Here is a 19871-nt window from a genome sequence, read left to right on the forward strand (position 1 = left end):
CAGGACAAATTTGTTAACAACTGGGAGATTTTTTCCCGGATCTTCCCAACTTTGTGCGCACAGAAGGACACGGTTCGTTACTTACCCTCGTTAGGCGATGTTTTGTATTTGAAAGGGCAACAGCATCGATAAAGGTACGGCGTAGCTTCTTCAGATGTAGATAGGAAACCGCAAGTCCACTTTAAGGAAAGGTAAACAAAACATTACCCGTATCCTTTTCCCATGGACGGCTGGAAATTTGCGCAAACGGAAGCTTTTGATGTAAATCGATTTCTTCTAAAAGGCGGGTCAACAAAAGCGATGAAAAAAACATGTTTTACTAAACAAAATGAATCGAGGAAATGGAGATAAACCCCTTCATGTTGGTTTCTTTGTTCATGAATTTTGAAAAAAACGCACCACACAAATGTGCTTTACTGTATGCGACAACATTTATCTATTTTATTTTGTAACGGTTTAGCACGCCCTGCCTAGAAGACAGTTTGGGCCTGTACCGTTTGGACACCGATTAACTTGGAATCACTTTGATAGCTCATTGGAAGACAAATGTTCTCTCATTCACGCTTTACTTAACGTGTTGGTGTGTGTGTTTTTTGTTATACTTTTGTTATATATATTATTTCATTTCCCTCTCTGTCGTACTGGCAGAGTTTCTAATATATAGCTTAGACGATTTCTCAACATGGCAGCTACAAGCATTACTAAATCAAATCCACGGCTGCGCGGTACGCAAACAGGGAAGAACTCTCTGGTCCATCTTATTGTCCCCGTCATGGAAACCGCGCGACCTCCTAACCGGGATCATACCATACCGTAACGAATCTATTAATGTTTGCTTCATTTTGTGCGCAAGTCGCTGTGCTGTGCGTGGAAGATTATTAAACTAATCGGGGCAAATCCATTTCCCATTTTGTCCGCAATCTAGCGTGATTGCTAAATCGCAACATTCCTCAATTCCTATCCATTCATGTAGCAGCTCATCCGCTCATTCTCAGCCGCTTCTGTGCAGTAAGTTAGCTGGCACAGGTGCTGGGCGTTTGGCGTGCGTTTACTTCACCTCCTTCAGCACCTGCCGGAATTTGTCCATGAAGATGTCCACGTGCTTCTCGCCGAAGATCAGTGCCGGGCGGAAGCGAATGCTCTGCTCACCGCAACCACCGGACAGGACACCTGGAACAAGAGAGCACGGAAATGATAAAAAAAATCCCGGAACATCGGAACGACAGAACCATTCCCCACAACCCCCCAAATCCTTACCTTTCTGCTTCAATGCTCCCACAATGTCATCGCGCAGCTTGGGCGTGGCACAGTTGATCGCCAGGAAGGTTCCCCGGCCGCGCGCAGCACTCAGCAGATGAGGGAAGTCTTTCTGGGCCTCCATCAGAACCTGCTTCAGCTTATCACCCGTACGGCGCACATTCTCCAACAACGATTCCTGCTTGATCACGCGCAGGATCGATTCCAGCAGCAGCAGCTTGCCCGGATCGCCCATCCACGTGTTGAACACGCGGTACGGCTGCGACGGTTTCATGTGCGCCCCGTGATAGTATCCTCCCAGCTGCATCTTCTTGCTGAACGTCACCACATCGGGCGGGCTGGGCAGATTGAAGTGCTCGTGGCACCAAATCTTACCGGTCGGCCCCCCGCCCGTCTGCACCTCGTCGATCAGCAGCGCGCTGCCCCGCGCCTTCGCAATCTTCTGCAGCTGCTGGAAGAACTCGGGCGACGCCTCATTGTCCCCTCCCTCGCTCTGAATCGGTTCCACAATAATACCCGCCACCGGGATGCCCCGCTTGCCGTACTGCTCAATCAAGCGCTCCACCTCCGCCAAACAGCGCGCGTCTTCCTGCGCGTTTTCACGCACGTTCTCCTCCAGCGGATAGCGATACTGCGGGAACGGTGCGATCGGCCAATCGAACGACGGCACATCGATCTTGTGGATGTACTTCGAGTGCGTCGTCGACAGGCAGCCGAGCGTGCGGCCGTGGAACGCACCGTGGAAGCTCAGGATGCTCAGCTTCGGCGCGCCCGGGGCCTGATTGATCATGCACGACTGGATCTCCGACTCGGTGAACGGGGTGGCTTCACCGCGCTGCCTCTTCTGGTACCAGATGAAGATGTTTTTGAACGCGTTCTCGTTCGAGCAGGAACCGCACATCATGGTCGTGACGTGATCGAGCCCAACCGGAGCGACCGACATCAGCACGTTCTGGAGCCGGTTTGGCCAATCTTCGCCCGGGAACACGCCGAGCGCCGGGCGATTGATGAGTGCTGGAAAACGTTTGGAAAGTTACCGTTAGTGCGCGTGTGTTGCTGAGATAGTTTGCTATAATTTTTGCCATAATCCAGCCACGGGTGTGTGTCTTGGCTAAAAGGGAATATGTCACAGCTACTTTGACCGATAGAAAAAAAGAAATAAACGGCAGAGAGTAATTTTGTTTGTACTTCAGAATTACTTAAAATATTAAATATCGCAATAAATTCCATGCGACCTACAATATAAATTATAATAATCTAATAATTCAAAATAATTTAACTCTACTTATCATTTCACATTCCCTATACTCTAAATAACCACACGAAAGATAACAGTTTAATTAAGTAATCAAAGCAAATTTTATCTCTTAATTAAATCCCCTCGATGTGTAAGTAACCAAGCTGTATTACACATTCCCACAAAGTTGCATTTCCTCTTTGACATGCATCAAAATGCACCCTTCACCCTTCAATCTGTTGCACATAGAGTGCACCGCTAACTGCCTAACCTTGACAAACAATTTCCAGGTTGTCTCTAACGCGCGCTTTTACGAACCGGTATGATAACGGTTGGTCTCTCCCTTCCCCCACCAACTAAATGATAATCTACCCATTCGCCACGCGACACGTTCAGGGGATTTGATAAGAGGGACATTGCTGTAACGACAGATAATGCATCCAAAAATGCATAACAAAAAACGAACCACGCAGGTGCAACCAATGTGTACCATTGTTTTATGTACACTCCCCTGCAGACACTGCATAAGCAACGAATCTCTTATCTAGCAGTTGACCAGACTGCACACGCCATCTACTTTATTATCTTCCATGAATTTAACGGTCAACAATTGCCATCGTACCGAAATAGCTTATCGGAATGGTTTAAAATAATGTTAAAAATAGCAAACAGATTAGATTTCCAATAAGAAATGTAGAGCCAATTGTAGCGAACCTTTTCAACTGCTTAAATATTATCTAAATTCTTATTAATTTAAAAAACAAAATTGTTTGTTGTTGTCTTAAAATTGTTCACCCAAAAAACACTTACTCGACAGATTGTGCTCATCCCGGAACACGTTCAGCAGCTCCTTATGATTGTAACCGAGCGGGACGGATGAAATTTGCGTGTAAATATCGAGCAGCACGTTGCCGTCCACGTCCTGCAGATAGTTTCCGTACGAGTTGTCATAGTCGACAAACATTTGCACCGAGTTAGCATTCTGTGTGTGGGAGAAGAAGAAAAGGGAAGGGAAAAACGTAAGAAAATAAAGTCAATGGAGCGCCAGTTGTAGGGCCACTGGGAAACGCAAGGTAGCAGATGGACAGGAACGTCCCAAAATAGCGTAACGCGTGGTTCAAAAAGCGCCACAATAATGCGTAGGACAGCAGAAGAATAGATCAAGTTCATGATCAATTGACGTACACTCGCGCAGGGGAGAGTGCGAATAATGGTGAAGGAATGTCTGGCGGCGAGGGAACATCGGTATCGCACGCCGGCTCCGCAATAAATTCACCTCAACATTATAGAGGTCAGGGAACCGCACGAAAAGTGTCCCATCCACACACACACACACACCTCCTACTACAAAGTGGCGTGATGGTTATTTATATAACTTTAATCGCCTCCAAGTGTGACCGGCAACACACCCATTCTTTTTGTTTGCGTTCTACATAAATCACCGCGATCCTCCCAAAAAATCATACGCGTTTAATTTCAGGGACAGTTCATTGACGGACGGAGCCACTACGACGCGGATTGGTCTGTCACAAGGAACGAACGAACCCCCACCGACGGTGTACATCGGAAGAGAAATGAACTTGCAAAAGCGAGGAAAAGGCGAACGAACGCCGCCCTACGCTGGCGGGCGCGTTGTTTTGGAACAACGCAAACAACTGATTGAAAGCAATTCCCTTCAATTGATACCAATTGTGTGTGTGTTTCGCGGCTAGGGCGCGTCCCATCAACACGCGTGTCATGCACCCAATCAACGCGAAGGAAACCGATCCGGGATGCACAATTAACGCCCTTCCGAGGGGTTCTGGGACATTCTCCGAAGTGCTTTTCTTCATGCTCCGCGACTACTTAGATTTGAGCAGCATACCTGCAGTTGATTTAGCTGCTGCAGCAGTGCCCTTGACTTGGGTCCAGGAACTTCGGTTTTCAGCGACGGTGCGGCCGGTTCGGCCAACGGAACGGCGGCAAAGTGGCGGCTCACTGTCGAATGGGGTGAAAAAAAGAAGAACAATTATTATTACTCAATACTAAGCAATGCTTTTTTGCATTCTACGACACAAAAACTCACACTGGAGCAAAGCACGATGACGACGCTGGCATTCTGCACGCGCCAGAACGGTACCGATTTGTTTGAGCAGCATTTTTTATTCACCGGCACGTACTTTTTGCACTCCCTAAAACACTTGCAAACTAAAAACACTTTAAATAACAGCACACAGCGATACACTGCACGGCTTTCCAGCGGTGCGCTAGAATGATGTCTATCTCAGTGCAGCAGTTTTTTGTTGCTTCTTCTTCAACAGCGACAGACCGACCAAGTCACCATCGACCATGCGCGAATCGGCGACCCCGAAACACACACGCCGCACTGGGTTTTTACGTACGTGAAACTCACTACTGCACGACACACAGAGACCGTACGCGTGTTGTATACGGTCAAACGTTTCGCTCTCTGCAACGGACAGATGCGGTTTGTACCCCGATCTCGTGGGAAATGTTCAATTTATCCTCCTGCCGTACACACGATGATGATGTGGTGGAGTCAACGCTTTTTTAAACCACACAGAAGATGCAGTGTTTTTCAAGCAGTACAATCGCTTGCACGGAATTGTCATGTGCTCTAACAATATAAAACTAAAAAAACAGCAGTTTTTCACGTATTTTCCAGCAATTCGTCCACAATGAAGCAGGATGCCTAAATCCTTTTCATACCTGATTGAATGTATCCTTGTTATTTAAATTTAATTCCCCTGAAAACGGGTACCTGCGGCAATGACAGCACAGCCGGCCGGGATTACATCGTTTAGAGGGTGGAGTTGAATACTTTTGTCGCTGAACAGAAGGTCCGTAGACCGTTTGCTTTCAAAGTTCTTTCGTGTTGTGGAAAGGATACAGTTATTCACGAACAAAAGGATTCAAATTCGCTTTTTCAATTAAATTAAATATAAAACCTTAAATTTAAAAAAAAAACTGAAAACTTTTTTATCCAAAAGTTCACAACATAGTAACGAGAGGACAAGATGTGGATAAGGAATTTTTCAAAGCAAAATCAAATCTTATCCTTAAAATGTATATTTTTGGGATTACAAATGTGCAGTAATAGAAATAAGTTTAAAAATACTTTATTTGATGCGATAATATGGAATAATAAGATACTTTCAAAACCTTACGTCCTACGCTCTCAGTTCAACTGATTGGAAGCTTTCCTCCAGGAAACATCTCTGCGCCACATAGCTAAGAAACGAAACAAAATTATGTTATTTTTTCATACGAAAATTCAAATAACCGAGCATACCTTTGATTAACGCCCCAACCGCTATCGATATCATCGTTCTCGACCGGCATCAATTTATCTAAATCATCAAAAATACCATAAACGTTCGACTGGCCCGTAAAAGTGATTTGCTGCAGCCGCTCGGACGGTGGACAGTACACACTGCATCAACAAAAAGAAAACAAACAGAAGGTATTGATTAAAGAAAAAATCGAATAAAAACCCCGTCAATCCCACTTACGTGTCGTAGAGATTTCTCAGCTGCACAAAGTGCTGTCCGTACGCCTTTCGGGACGCACCGTTGTCGTTAATCGTGGCGGACCAGTTCACACAGAGCGTCATGTGGCTGTCCCGTTGGTTGACTATTTGATTGAACTCTTCATTGCTGCCCGGTTCGTACACGCGTATGAATTTGGTTTCGTTCTTGAGCAGAAAACTGCCCGCCGCTTCCAGCGCGGGAAGTGTTGCCTTGGCGGCCGGCTCCGATGCGCGCACCGTCACGGTGGACAGCTTCTGCGAAACGTAACCTTGGAAGTTGCCATCATACGCGACGTCGGCCGTACGACGCTGCAGGTTACAGCGCAGGCTGACGGTTTCATTAGTTTTCAGTCCCCCGCCCGACTGCAGTTTGATGTGGCCGGGTGTTTTAATATCTAAAAGAAAGCAAACAATATCAATTACATTGTCATTGTGTGCTGTTAAGGGCAAAGAAACTTCTTGATACATACAAACCACTCTATTTTTCTGCAGCTCGTACGCAGAACAGTAAAGATACAGCTCGTTGATCACAATTTCCGTCATTAGCGGATGGTGGACTTGGTTTAGATTCTTCACATTCACATCAATACCCAGCTCACGTTTGGTCGGATTGCTCAGATTGCAGTTCGCATCGACGAGCAACGAATCGTTTACGTTAAAATTCCACGTATGTCGCACGAGACGATGCCTGAAAGCAACCAAAATAAGCAACAATTCCTAAAACCATCGATTATTTCCATTGCTTACTTCAACTTTGGATAGTCCTGTGGCATTGCATAGTAAATCATCAGCTTGATGTCTTTCTGGCCCTTCGAGTACGGGGCCTGCAGCCACAGCGTGGCCGTCTTCGTCTCGTTCGGAGCAATGAAGTTGCCTTCCGCCTCCCGGAACGCTCTACACACGTACTGCTTGCGTGCCTCACGATCTCGGCCCACGTTTTCGTTGGCCAGGTTTTGCAAATCGCGCCGTATCGACAGCGGTATGTCCGCTTCGCTCGGATTCAGCAACACATACCGTGGATTGTCGATGCACACGTAAATATCGTTCAGCACACTCACGCCTGCATTTGTCATGTTCATTTTCAGCGGAATAACCTCTCCCGCCAGCACCTCCGACGGTGCGTGGCTGAAGCTGACGTGCAGGGCCGGCGCCGGTGGAAGAATCTCTATCTCCAGCTTGCGATCAAAGGCCGCGGCAGCGGCTGCAGCTACCGGTTTGTTCCCGTCCTTGCCACCGGCACTGCCGACCCGTATCGGTTGCGCTTCGAACAGCTGTTTGCCCCACAGAGACGGAGCTTCGCCCGAACCGGCCGGCTGGGCCGCCGATATCTTTCCCACGATGCCCAGTATCCGCAGCTGGCCGGTACTGCGCGGCGTTAGCTTCAGGACAAGCGTTTTCGTCTCATGCTCGCCGAACGTGACGAGCGCCACAAAGCTGGACGCGACCACGTTCTCAATTTCTGACCGCTCCTCCAAGCTAACGTCGCCGAGAAAGAGCGGCCGGTTGGAGAAAATCTCACCCGTCTCCCGGCGGAACTCCCACAGGAGGTTGATGTTCTCGAACAGCACCGCCGGTTTGATGGTGTTTTCAAGGTTGAACGCCACCTCGATCGGTTCCCCGTGCACGGAGCGGGGGTTTTCCGTGGCCGGCGCCTCGGTGGAGAACAGCGACTTCGAGGGACGGAACACCATCACCGGACGCTCGGCAGCACTCTGCACCAGCATTTCCTCCATCTTGTTCCACACGTTTTCGTCCGTTGGGGTAGCCTAAAAAGAAACAGCATTTTATAAAGATACAGCTGATAGTCAGTCCTACGTGTGCATGGGGGCACGTTCCATGCGGGGCTTGAACCCATGACGGACATGTAGTTAAGTCGTACGAGTTGACGACTGTACCACCAGACCGGCCCAAGCCACAAACTTACCGTAATGTTAATATTCGTTGCCGCCACGTGCAACGGATTCGAAACTGGCGGCGGTGACGTTACCAGCACCTTCGTCATCGTCTGCACAATCTTCGGCAGCGCGATCGATGGAATATCGTTCGCTCCCTCCCCACCCTTCGCCTGCAGTGCCTTTTTCGTGCTGAGATACTCGCGCAAAAACAACGTCTGCTGGGTGGCCGTTTGCATGCTTGAGGGGCGCAACAGATGCTCCAAACAGAGACTCGCTTCGTCCAGCTTCTTCAGGTTCGAAGCCTGCCGACCGATCGTGTACTGGATGTGATCCTCCGCCAAACTCCAGCCACGGTTCTCAAACACCTGGTACGCCTGCTTGTACGTGCGGAACGAATGCTTCCGCTGGCCAACCTTGGAAAATCTATGGCCCGCCAGCACGCAGTGCAGCGCGTACTTACGATACTGGGGCGGATTCGCTAGCAGGAAGCAATACGAGGCCTGCTCGAGCAATAGTGCCGACCGCAGGTCCGAATCTTCACTCGTCATCCGGATCAACTGCTTGGCCGCTTCGTTGTACTGTTTGGCCGCTCGCAAACACTCCATGGACAGCAGGGTGGCACGGGTAGCGAACTGGGGCAGCTTGCAGCTGTTCAGGTAGGTCAGTATTGCTTCCTCCATGTAGTCGTACGTTTTGCGACTCGCCGTACCCTGCATGTGCGCGGCCAGTGCTGCCATCTCGAGCGCACCGGCATAGTACTGCCACGCCGAGTCAGCATTAAAGTCACGCTTGGCCTGATGGTAGGCTTGGAAGGCGAGCGAATAGTGGCTGAACATAAAGTACAGATCGCCCAACTTTCGCGTCTGCAGCTCTGTGGATTCGTTCGTGTAGACGACCGCATTCTGGTTCGTGTTAACTCCCGGCTTGTTCGTGACGAACCATCGCTTGGTTGCGCTTAGCAGCGAGCGGCTCACGCCCTTCTTGTTCGATATCTACAATTAAAGAGAATAATCTCTATGTCGTGAAATAGTTCCCTATCATTTCACGCAAACTCTTACCGAATCGTTCAACACGCCCACCAACCGTTCCACATAGGGAATCAACGCACGCACCGCAAAATCCTGCACAAAGTGTTTCAGGTTGTCCAAATCGCCCGCCGTCAGAAACGACCCATGAGCCACCTCGATGTCACTCTCGATCGGCCACACGTTCGGATTGATCGTTTGCAGCGACAGGCTGTCGATGCTCGACGTCAAGCTCGACGTTTCCTGTAGCTCGATGCCCGTCTCCTGCACCGGACTCAGCGGATGCGCAATCACCTCACCCACCACAATGCCGGAAGGCGGTGTTTCGGACGAAAGGCTACTGCCGCTGCTGCTTATACCGCCACCGTGCACTAGCAGATTGGACGATTGTACCACCGTCGTGGGCATGCCCGTTACCGAGCCCATGTCCTGCGGTGTCTTCGGCGCACTGTCCACATCGCTTGCCGTGCTCGGTTCCGACCGTTGGTGTTTCTTCAGATACCTTACCCACGGGTCGGGACAGTCGGTCGGTGGGCCACCGTGCGAGTTAATCTGCAGCAGGAAGCACTTGTGCTCGCCGTAGGTCGATTTCAGCCCTTCGAACGCTTGCTGAGCCCTGAAAGGAGGTTAAAAATAGGATTAAATACAGCTGCCAAAGCACTCTGCGTCTGCGTCACTCTGTCTTCAACACACTTTCCAATATCCCCAGAGCATCCATCGTGCAGCATAACGTAGCAGTTGAGCGCATCGGAAGCGAACCACTTCGGCAGCCGGGGCGGCGTAATGTTCTGCATCATCTGTATCTTTTTCGTCAGCTGGCTGGCGGTCTCGATCGGGTTCGGATCGATGCTCGAGACGACGATCAACGAGCACAGCAGATGGCGGGTAAACTCGTGGTCCGCCGGGAACTGCACGGTGAGAAACGTTTCACGCCACTGCTCGAACCACGGCTCGGAGACGGGAATGTCCACGAAGCTACCATCATCCAGCTTGATCGCTCGCATCTTATCGCCGCCCGGTGCGGTGGTGACCGCCTCGTTCAGCATCTTTTTCGCCAGTATCGTCTGCGGTGGGCGCCAGTTCACGTCCACCACATTGATCCGCAGCCCCTTGATCGAAACGCTCGTGCCGGCAATGTCGCGAAAGTGTGCTACGAAAATAAGGAAGCAAACAGTACCGGTCAATGCGGATACAATCACCGTTGGAGCATAAATATGTACCGTCGGAGGAAAGCTTCAGGAAGGGCTGCAACATTTCCACAAACGAAAGATTGTTTTTCTGGCACAGCTCCTCGGCCTGCTGGGACACGATGGCTCCCACCATGGGCGAAAATATGTTCTGTATGATCTCCTTGGTGGAGTAGTTCTGTCCGGTGAGGTGAATCATGGTTGTGACGGGTACTTGCAATCCCGTGCGCAAAATTACATTTAACTAATGAACTGATAACAGGAAATAATTCGTCCTCCGAGCTGAAACGTTTATCGATTTCCCTTTTCCTACGTAAACAAACACTACCACACTTTGACAGATGTGTGACAGCAACCAGCAGCTGATCCCGTACAGTGGTTTTCGCACGATCTCGTACGACTATCAAAGGAGTTTGCGCAACGATAAAAATATTCGATAATTTGCATTAAAAAAAATATTGATATTTTCACGTTACAAAACTTTCATCTAAACCGATCCGCTTCTTTTTTCTTTTCTTTTTCACTTCAGTGCATCATTAAATTAGTTTATACTTTTTTAGATTTGTTTCGGGAAGCATTTCTCCATCACGCAACATTTGCAACATTGTAGCACAATTTAAAACTTTATCGTTAACGGTTTCTTATCATAAATGCTTTCTTATCTACGCATCCACTAAAAAAGCGGCCTGTGATTTGTGCCCAATTTATCTTCGCGCTAATTCGATACGCACAGTCTCACGCGCAATCATCTGTGCGTGACAGATTCCGTGACAGATGCAAACGTAAATATTTACCCTCTGCATTATCTCACTCGCAACAACAAAAAGGAGGTGTTTCGTCCAGCTCCCAATCTAGTCGGCTCAGTGCAGCTTGCGGGAACATGCCAGAGAAGATTATCATCGTTACCGGATTCGGCCCGTTCGCAGGGCACGAGGAGCGTAATGCGAGCTGGGAAGCGGTAAAGCTGCTGCCCGATGTGTTCCACTTCCGGAAGGATGCGTACCAGCTGCGAAAGTATCAAGTACCCGTTATATACGAAGAGGTGAATCGTATCTTGCCACAGATTTGGAACCAAAACCCGGACGTAAGTTTTTCCTCCTTGGCATTGTTGCTCGTTCGAAATGATCGATAATTGTACTCATAAAACCGAAAATGTTTGTCGATGGTTACCTGTTGATCCATTCCAGCTGGTAGTGCACGTGGGCGTCAATGGTACGATCAACACAATCAACCTGGAGCATTTCTCCTACACGTTCGGCTACAGTAAGCCCGATTTCGCGCAGCATTATTTGCCCAGCGATAAGATAACACTCAACGGAAAGCATGCAAACGAAAAAGAGTGCGCGATGCTTAAAACGAATCTTAATGTCGAACGCTTGGTCAAGGAGCTGAACCTCGAAACGAATGTAGCATGCTGTTGCTCGACGAATGTGGGAAAGTAATAGCAAAGCAGATGTTTTTTTTTTTTTTTGTTTACTGTGATCGTTTCAATAACGGAATGTAAATACTCGCTTCTGTTGCAGCTACCTTTGCGGCTACATATATGTGAAATCGCTCGATGTGAACCAGGACAGGACGCTGTTTGTGCATGTGCCTGAAGTGAACGAACCGTACACCTCGGAGCAGACGATGACGACAATCTATAATGTGATAGGCAAATGCTTGGAGCAACTTGCCGCTGAACATAAGCTGTCCTAAGATGCTGCTCACCCCCTAACTACCTCTAATGCGGATTAACCCGGTAGAGCTTCACCTCAATGATAATTATCATCGGTTTCTGTATCTATAAAATCAAAAGGCCATATTTACACTACATTATACTGTGTAACGCAAGCGAATCGTACAGTATTGACTAACAATTATATTATATACCAACGGGAATTAATATATATCTTGCATAACTCAAACAGTTTTTTGGAATTCTTATCTTTGTGTTTGCATACAGCCATAGAGAAAAGGTAAGATAGGTAAGATAAAATACCGATAAGGTTTTATGACGATTGATGGTCTGGCAATTTGTAGAAAAGTGCGTGAAGTTGAAAATATATTAAAAATCAACGTGTGCGATATTGACGTTATAACCTGATGTGTATTTAAACTATTTAAATGGCACAGAACATATTGTTATGTGTCTTCCTATATCCGGCCAATATTTAGTATTTCCTAATTATTTTAAGCAACATACTGAGGAAACATTTTGTGCATTTAAAAAGTCAGTAACGGTCCGTTCAAATCACTGCCTTGAATTATCCTGTCAACACATTTGCTGCACACTGGGAGTTTCATATCTGTGTTTTATCGTAAAAAAAGACAAATTTAATCAATGATTCGATGTTATTTCTATGAAGAAATTTATCAAATACATTTTAAACCAATTTAAGCTCGTTTCTCTCTTTGAAATAGTGAAATAATAATATTCAAAGCACAATATGCCACCTTGCTGTCTTGCTCGATGACCGCCGGCTGCTAAATGTCGTGTGTGTTCACTTCGAGGAACAAAAAAAACACCGATACATCATCGTAACATTGTTGTTCTCTGTGCCGTGCAGGAGTTTAGTCAACTAAATATCGCCCAGGAAAGTACGATAAGTTGTAGAGTAACATGCACGCTCTCGATCCCGAAACGGCAAGAATTGTTGGCTTACCGACGGGAAACGACGAACGGAAGGAGGATGAAATCGAACCGGCACTAAGATTTGGCTTTCGGCTCGTCTGCTCGACGGCCCTGTATCCGCTGGAGTATGCCAAAACGCTCATCCAGGTACGTGGTGCGCGCCGGACCGTGGCTAATCCTCCGCCGCTAACCAGCTAAATCCTTATCGCAATCCGCATGTCTTATCGCCTTCCCGCAGCTCGGTTACGAACCGATCGCACCACGCCCCGGTAGGACGCTCTTTGGTGCGAAGCGTTTGATGCTGCCGAACATTTTCCAATACGGTACGTGTGTTGTTTCGTTCAAGCGGTCCCTAGTCCACGGAAATCGCCTGAGCTGGGAAGGCTTTTTCACGTATACTTTCCTTTAACTTCGCCAGCTGCATACATCAAGAGCGTGGATGGATTTTTCGGATGCTTCCGGGGGCTAAGCGCCCGACTGCTGGGCAATGTGCTCAGCTCGTACTACAGCGAAAGGATGGCCGTGGTGGTGATTGGCAAGGCACCGAACCGTTTCGATGACTTCGATTGGTTCGAGGCGACGTACGAAGACGTCGATGAGTACATGGTCACGAAGGACGGCAAAGTCCAGACCCGGCCGGCTGGCCTGGTGCGCAAAGCGGTAACGCACGTTTGCGGCATACTCATCTCCCATCCATTCCACGTGGTGTCCATCCGGATGATGGCCCAGTTCATTGGCCGGGAGCACATGTACGATGGGTTGTTCGGTTCGATCAGGGAAATCTGGGCGCACGAAGGTATTGGCGGATTCTTTTCGGGGCTTATTCCCCGCATGGTTATGGAATTGTCCTGCATGGCATTAACCAGCTCGATCACCTACCTGTTCGCCAAGTATTCCGGGGCGAACAAAACAACCTGTGGCCACGTGAACACTATCGCTCACTTTTCGGTTACAAGCGTTTTCTACCCGTACCATGTCGTGTCGACCTGCATGGCCGTCCAGGGATCCAGGTAACAATCGACGCTCTTGCTGGATGCCATCGTTATAATAAGTTAACCGTTAATTGTAACTTTTTTTTATGCAGATTGAAGGCCGGTAACCCGCCCATGATGGATCATTACATTAACTGGCGCGATTGCTACGCCCGGCTGCTGCTGGATAGGCAGCACAAGCGTGGATCGTCGTTCTTCTTCCGGTAAGTGGCCTCTAAGTGCCGTATGTTTGCTTAGTCATTCAATAATGCATCCTTTTCATCTTTCTCCGCAGAACGGTGGCCAGAGTAACTGGCAAGCATAGCGATTCATTCGCTCCGTACCCGGAATTGAAGTAAACACGCACGGAACAAGACACGCTGTGCTTGCTGTGCTTCACACGGACGGTATGCACGACTTTCCTTTCACATTAGATATCGTAGATTTCGTACCCTATTTCCCTATTTGCCCTATTTCCCCTGTTCAAAGGATGCAGTTTATATGGACACTGGTTCAAAGATTGTAGCTCCGTTGCTTGCATTTTCCATATTGTTCAATTTAAATCTGCATTTAGTTGTTGTGTTTTCATCAATTGGTTTCGACAATCGTGCGCAATATGCAGCATTTATCGCCTCGGAAGCAAAAAAGTTATGTTAACTATAAAATAAACAAACAAACCCTACCCGTTTGCATTCACGAACCAAACACGAGACACTATAGAAGTGAGCGAATTTTCGTAGAGGCAAATCTATACTAATTAATACATCCTGCAAACACACACAAACCAGTTTAAAACGTTGGATACCTCTTCGAACAAGTCAGTAGTCAGTCAGTAAAGTGATAAGTAAATTTAACCACAGAAAAACAAATCCCCATAGTGTGTTGTTAAAGAAAGCATACATTTTCTCTCATATGTATGTTTAAATTCACACGCCCAACCGATGACAAACGTTTATAAACTGCTTAACAATAGGTTTCACTTTTGCCCCACGTGTTACAAGATAATACTTTAGTGCAGGGAGGTCAACCGTCGCAGCACGGCCAACAGTAGTAGAGGGGCAACGCCAAAAGCGATGCGGCCGGCTAAATGCATCCCAGCTGCCCCGTTGCTCTGGCAGTACGTCCGATCGCAATTGCCCTCGGTGAATCTTTGGTACTTCTGCTTAACGTCCGACCAGTTGCACAGTCCCACGCTGCACCAGTCAAGCATGAGCGGTTTTTCGTTGAGGAAAAATATCACCCTTTCAGGTTCGCGCTGCTCGGCACACCTGCAAAAAAGGGGAAAACCCCAAAAAGATCATTAATTAAAACTAGTTTACATAGCGACAAACAATTGGGCGACTTACTGATACTTCACCGCAGCAACGTTCGCCGCGAACGGAATATCACTCGTCGTGTACTTTCGGTTGCGCATGAACGGAAAATTGTCCGCCCGCAACGGCATCTCGTCACGCTTCGCCCCGAGCGCGGCCAGGAAGAGCTGTATCTCCGTATCGTGCGTAAAGTACGCTACCACCGATGGATCATCGCGGGACGACAGTTGCAGCAGCATATCCGCCATAGCGTGGCAGGCAAGCTCCGTACTCGGCCCATATCCATAGCTCTGGCGGTAGTAGTACGCCAGATCTTCCTTGTACTCCAGCACCCGCACCTGATCCTCCGTGAAGGCGGCACAAAACGGACTGGGGCGGGAAATCTTCCACGCCTGCTCATACCGGCACGCATCCCACAACGTCTCCACCTGCTCCACGCTCAGATTGTGCCGGAAGCCGAGCCGCTGCGAAATGTCCCACACCGTGCCGGTAAACAGGGCCGAGCGAAGGAATTTGTTCACCTCCGAGTTTTCGTCCCGCTTGTTCCGATCCTTGTTCGCGTCAAAGTCCGGACAGTCGTCGTACGGTTTGAGCAGGCGGTCCGGTTCCGTCGCGGGCGTCGGTTTCACGCGCTGCGCCTCCTCCCGGCCGAACAGCCCCTCCACGAACGCTTTGAAGCTTGCCTCCGTGCGCTGCGTTTTCGTGTGGCGGAACATAAACTTGGCCGGCTGGTAGCCGCTGCCAAACACCTGCCAGTACTTCTCCTTCGCCCGCAGTGCAATGTACTTCAGATCCTCCCAGCCCTGGTCGGTGAGAAACGAATCGTACTGCTCGGTTATGTTCGGATCCCAGTGCCACTGCCGCAGCAGCTCCAAATCCTCCTCACACATGCGGCCATTGTCGGGCGGTGTGCGGCGCGTAAAGTAATTATCCATGATCGCGTCTTGTAGCTTTAATGAAAGGCAACCATTTTAGGGCAAATCGCAACTTCGAGCGACAGCAGCACTGACACTTACCAATTTCAACTGCTTCGGCAACTCATTGATTTCGCTCTTTCCCGGTAGTCTCGTGCCGTGGCGACTGAGCAGCCAAAATTTCACCGGTACACAGTCTGTTAAAAAGGAGGAAAACTTACTAAATAAATCAAAACTATAAATAATAGACTAAAATGCACTTACTCGGCACAATATGCTGTCGATCCGTGTCCGGTGCGCGTACCAGCTCGTACATCGTTTTGGTGGCAAAATGCTTCACCTGCTTGCGCTCGGGATCATCGTTGTAGCAGTACGACTCGCAGCACGTGCTGCGTTGCGCAGCGATCAACTGCACTGCGCAGTGGAGTAGCAGGATCGCCTGCCAGATTCGTGGTATCATTTTTTAAAGCTTCTGCAAAGAAATAGGAAAAAGACTTATTGAAATGATAATGGGAAAACATTTAAAGGGCGGCTTATCATGCACTATCAATGAATGACAATCGCTACGCGCGAGCATGGATGGTCGCCGTGCTTATCGAACGTGTACTGCACATGTTGATCACGCTCACCTGGCCACACAGCAGCCAACCCATCACGCTTAATTGCAAAACCGAATCGATTGATACACAAATGTGTCCATACGTAATCTGTTTAAAAACAATTAGCCACCTCCCTCCTATACTTTAGTAGCAGTTGGACCTTTCGTCATCCAGAAGCAAACGAAAGCCAAATATCAACATCACATTTGTTTGTTGATTGATCATTCTCGAGTGGTGTAAATGATCTTTGTTTGATCAATTACGATATCTACATGCATTGCTGAGCGGTTTGAAGTAGTGGTGGAAGCTCGGAATCGGACCTTCCCGATTCCGATTCCGTTTTCAATGCCGGAATCAATTTCGGAGCCGATTGCGATGCTGGAATCGATTCCGATTCCGGAATTGACTCCTGGAACGAGAATCAGTTCTTGAATTGAAATAAGAAGTTCCAGATGCGAAATCAGTCCAGAAGCCTATTCTTTTGGAAATGCCGAAATCGACTCCGATTGTGAAGCCGATTCTGATTTCAGATCCAATTCCAATGTCAGGGCCAATTTCGATTCCAGAGCCGATTCTGATTCCGATTCCGGAACCAATTCCGGAGCCGTTTCCGGAGCTGATTCCCGAAACTGATTCCGGATCTACTATCCGGAATCGATTACAGAAAACTTAGGAGCTAGCCGGAATCGATTTCGACGAAATCTTCTTTTTCCCCTTCACTAGTTTGAACACATAATTCTTCCGAACTTTCTATGATTTAGAAAATTTAGAAGAAATTCATTTTAGATAATTTATACCAAACTACTACCTAAAAACAGATTTATGGTGCTTTTTTTACCCCTACAACTCAAGCAATTCGGCTACCATTTATGGTACCACTTTTCGGCGTTCAGTGACCCCTCTAATAGGGACGTCTACTATTGTCACCCCTGTTTTCTGCTGGTGCTCTTTCAATCGGAACCACATTTTATCGGCCAGAAGTTGTTGAACCACAACCACACACACACACACACTCACACACAGCTCATTAATTGAACGTCCATGGGAAACGCATGCCGGCATTCATCATAATTTGATCAAACGATTGTAACTTCTTACTGGGCCGCAGCAACAGTTTAAACGATATGATCCAACATGACCTTCGGGGATCGCCCGCCATGGCCGTTATCACTATAGATCAATATTTATTTCTTATTCTAGTTGCAAAGCGCAAACACTCCGGTGTAGAACAGCGCATGCAAAAGGGGCAAACATTTACTAAGTGCTTTAAACTTGTATGTATGTACGTTAGTCACCTGTGTTCCACTCTGGTTGCGTTGTTTTGCGGTTTTATCGGTGTACTGAGGCCCTTAGCGCCTTTACCACAACGCATTACATCATATTTGAATTGCATTAGCGTGCAGCATAAACCGGTTTTCAACCGAATTGTATGCAGAAACGCTCCAAATTCCATCGCCCTTTTACGTTCAAAAACGCGCGATTTGTTTTCGAGCTACGATCATCATCATCATCATCGACCTTGAGTAACTGATGCTGCTGCTGCTGCTGCTGCTACTGCTGCTGGGTCAGAGCCTACTATGCCGGTCAGCCAGCAACGAGATGGTTCACGATGACATAATGCCGGTGGTTGTTGTGTAAACGCGCCTCATATGTATGTGCCATCATGATCGACGATGACGATCACTCAACCTCACATGGGTGGGAAAAGTGGCTCCCACCACAGTGAACCGATCGAAACCATCCCCACCAACAGGGACAGGTGATGTGTTTAGTTTAATCATCATCGTAGGGAGTGGCTCCAGCATAATGGAGAAAAAATATATGCGCTCTCCTAGAAAGTGCAGCCCCTCTTTCACAGTCCACAGTCCCAGCACCAACCCCCCAGACGACACACCAAACGAAATACATTCCATCGCGCTCGCTTCTTTGGCATTCCTTTTGAACTTCTTTTCCAGGCACCTTTTTTAACCGGTTTATTCTATTTCGTCGTTCGTCTCTGCTTTACCTGCCCGCATAGCTTAGCCGAGCAGCATAGTCGGCCCGGGGTAGAATCATCTTTCTTCTTTTCCTTCCCTCTCCCTTCTTCCCGCCATCCGCCTGGACTGCTTTTATTTCTTTTTAATGCTTGTTCTGCACTTATGCTCAATTCTATTGTAATGCATTCGACCCCGCGTCCAAATGGTGGTAGTGCATTTCTTCCAACTGTGTAGTTAAATCGGTCGCTTTTTTCTTCTATCTATACGCCTGTTAGTTACCGGTATGAACTTACGAAGCACTTTTTTTCCGTCACTGTCTGTAACCATCAAACGGGTAATAATTAGACCCCGTTTCCCTAACAACCTAACAACAGCAGCTTGACACACCTGCGAATACTTTTTTAGTAACCTTTGGTTACTGCGCACACAAACGGGCCACTACCCGTACACCGTTTAAAGTACCCCAAGGGACGAGCACGTACACACCGAAAAATTGCGATTGCCTCTTTGAACGTGTTTAATTGCTCCTTAGCTCCTAAAACGCATCACTTGAGATCACTGTGTTGGTAAGGGCTGATAATGCAATAATTGTCTCACAAGCAGCAGCAAACCCCTTAGAACAACGAACGGTGGTGTCACTGAAGATGAGTTGCACCCTTACCAGATCGATTGATGGGGTACACGGGCAACGGCCGTTCACACCACCGTGCAGCAAGATTTTCTCCCGACACAATGAGCACAGCAGGCCGTAGTAGCGAGGACCGGACGCGCACAACAGACAGGTTTAACAGACGGGCGTGAACTGAGACATAACTGCGCCGACCCGCTAAACCTCACCATGAACATCGCCCACAGACTGATGATGGCGATGATGGTGATGATGATGATGATAGGTTGACGCATATGCCCCGCGGGTTGTTGGTGCGTGATCGTGACCGCGGTTGTGCTCCCGCGCGTTTTATTCATTCGCTGCGCCGGTGATCGAGTGAACCTTTCAGCACGTTTAAACCACGCGGGAGTTCATTTGGTTGTAATAAAATTTAAAAGTGTTTTAGTTTCAGTTTTGATTAATAAAAAGAAGAAAAATTAAAGTTGGTTGCCAGTATGTAACCTTATTTCCTTTAAATATTTGTTTTAATTATAATAACATACGCTCTTCAAAGTTTTAGAACCGCTTGAGCACGACATTCTTCGCGTATTCATTAGCACATGGTATTTGAATCCTAGCAAGCGTTTCCTAATCTATTCCCCCCTCGGAACGTGTGGCACTCAAGTCAAGTCGGTGTCGTTTTAAGAATAATACTTTAATCCAAGCAACCATAGAGACATTCCAGCATTAAGTCCATGTGTCCAC

The 19871-nt window shown here is 47.9% G+C and overlaps 5 protein-coding genes across 6 annotated transcripts; 2 read left to right on the forward strand and 3 right to left on the reverse strand.

Annotated features, from left to right (window-relative positions):
• Positions 1-409: 409 nt before the first annotated feature.
• On the reverse strand, positions 410-5054 carry LOC120908630 (4-aminobutyrate aminotransferase, mitochondrial). The gene is made up of 5 exons (XM_040319839.1): positions 4560-5054; positions 4359-4471; positions 3305-3476; positions 1258-2271; positions 410-1170 (listed from the first exon to the last, which is right to left on the reverse strand). Exons 1-5 carry the CDS (start codon positions 4630-4632, stop codon positions 1049-1051), a joined length of 1494 nt encoding a protein of 497 aa, XP_040175773.1. The 5' UTR covers positions 4633-5054; the 3' UTR covers positions 410-1048.
• A 543-nt stretch (positions 5055-5597) lies between these two features.
• On the reverse strand, positions 5598-10557 carry LOC120908629 (trafficking protein particle complex subunit 8). Its single transcript, XM_040319838.1, has 9 exons — positions 10164-10557; positions 9637-10093; positions 8977-9559; positions 7948-8910; positions 6771-7789; positions 6494-6711; positions 6007-6418; positions 5787-5927; positions 5598-5725 (listed from the first exon to the last, which is right to left on the reverse strand). The coding sequence occupies exons 1-9, from the start codon at positions 10327-10329 to the stop codon at positions 5665-5667; spliced, it is 4020 nt and encodes a 1339-aa protein (XP_040175772.1). The 5' UTR covers positions 10330-10557; the 3' UTR covers positions 5598-5664.
• A 359-nt stretch (positions 10558-10916) lies between these two features.
• Positions 10917-12037, forward strand: LOC120908631 (pyroglutamyl-peptidase 1). Its single transcript, XM_040319840.1, has 3 exons — positions 10917-11214; positions 11318-11568; positions 11654-12037. The coding sequence occupies exons 1-3, from the start codon at positions 11011-11013 to the stop codon at positions 11826-11828; spliced, it is 630 nt and encodes a 209-aa protein (XP_040175774.1). The 5' UTR covers positions 10917-11010; the 3' UTR covers positions 11829-12037.
• Positions 12038-12614: 577 nt separating this feature from the next.
• On the forward strand, positions 12615-14582 carry LOC120896247 (mitochondrial carrier homolog 2-like). The gene is made up of 5 exons (XM_040300233.1): positions 12615-12891; positions 12983-13067; positions 13163-13754; positions 13829-13939; positions 14011-14582. Exons 1-5 carry the CDS (start codon positions 12733-12735, stop codon positions 14072-14074), a joined length of 1011 nt encoding a protein of 336 aa, XP_040156167.1. The 5' UTR covers positions 12615-12732; the 3' UTR covers positions 14075-14582.
• An 11-nt stretch (positions 14583-14593) lies between these two features.
• Positions 14594-19359, reverse strand: LOC120896246 (multiple inositol polyphosphate phosphatase 1). 2 transcript variants are annotated; one of them, XM_040300231.1, is made up of 5 exons: positions 19179-19359; positions 16207-16414; positions 16045-16139; positions 15062-15978; positions 14594-14983 (listed from the first exon to the last, which is right to left on the reverse strand). In XM_040300231.1, exons 2-5 carry the CDS (start codon positions 16400-16402, stop codon positions 14725-14727), a joined length of 1467 nt encoding a protein of 488 aa, XP_040156165.1. In that variant the 5' UTR covers positions 16403-16414; positions 19179-19359; the 3' UTR covers positions 14594-14724. The 2 variants fall into 2 exon arrangements, with proteins under 2 accessions (XP_040156165.1, XP_040156166.1); XM_040300232.1 differs by lacking the exon at positions 19179-19359 and adding an exon at positions 18811-19150.
• Between the last annotated feature and the right edge of the window lie 512 nt (positions 19360-19871).

This window comes from Anopheles arabiensis, chromosome 2 (genome assembly GCF_016920715.1).
Source record: "Anopheles arabiensis isolate DONGOLA chromosome 2, AaraD3, whole genome shotgun sequence".
NCBI classification, from domain to species: Eukaryota; Metazoa; Arthropoda; class Insecta; order Diptera; family Culicidae; genus Anopheles; species Anopheles arabiensis.

Coding starts and splice junctions, on each gene's coding strand:
- LOC120908629 (XM_040319838.1), bottom strand. CDS start 10,329: ATGATTCACCTCACCGGACAGAACTACTCCACCAAGGAGATCATACAG. Junction 10,094..10,163: donor CCTGAAGCTTTCCTCCGACG/GTACATATTTAT, acceptor TTATTTTCGTAG/CACACTTTCGCGACATTGCC. Junction 6,712..6,770: donor CAGGACTATCCAAAGTTGAA/GTAAGCAATGGA, acceptor GGTTGCTTTCAG/GCATCGTCTCGTGCGACATA.
- LOC120896247 (XM_040300233.1), top strand. CDS start 12,733: ATGCACGCTCTCGATCCCGAAACGGCAAGAATTGTTGGCTTACCGACG. Junction 13,755..13,828: donor ATGGCCGTCCAGGGATCCAG/GTAACAATCGAC, acceptor TTTTTTATGCAG/ATTGAAGGCCGGTAACCCGC. Junction 13,940..14,010: donor GGATCGTCGTTCTTCTTCCG/GTAAGTGGCCTC, acceptor CTTTCTCCGCAG/AACGGTGGCCAGAGTAACTG.
- LOC120896246 (XM_040300231.1), bottom strand. CDS start 16,402: ATGATACCACGAATCTGGCAGGCGATCCTGCTACTCCACTGCGCAGTG. Junction 15,979..16,044: donor TGCCGAAGCAGTTGAAATTG/GTAAGTGTCAGT, acceptor CTTTCATTAAAG/CTACAAGACGCGATCATGGA. Junction 14,984..15,061: donor GTTGCTGCGGTGAAGTATCA/GTAAGTCGCCCA, acceptor CCTTTTTTGCAG/GTGTGCCGAGCAGCGCGAAC.
- LOC120908631 (XM_040319840.1), top strand. CDS start 11,011: ATGCCAGAGAAGATTATCATCGTTACCGGATTCGGCCCGTTCGCAGGG. Junction 11,215..11,317: donor TTTGGAACCAAAACCCGGAC/GTAAGTTTTTCC, acceptor GATCCATTCCAG/CTGGTAGTGCACGTGGGCGT. Junction 11,569..11,653: donor TGCTCGACGAATGTGGGAAA/GTAATAGCAAAG, acceptor CTTCTGTTGCAG/CTACCTTTGCGGCTACATAT.
- LOC120908630 (XM_040319839.1), bottom strand. CDS start 4,632: ATGCTGCTCAAACAAATCGGTACCGTTCTGGCGCGTGCAGAATGCCAG. Junction 4,472..4,559: donor TCATCGTGCTTTGCTCCAGT/GTGAGTTTTTGT, acceptor CCCATTCGACAG/TGAGCCGCCACTTTGCCGCC. Junction 1,171..1,257: donor GGGAGCATTGAAGCAGAAAG/GTAAGGATTTGG, acceptor CTCTTGTTCCAG/GTGTCCTGTCCGGTGGTTGC.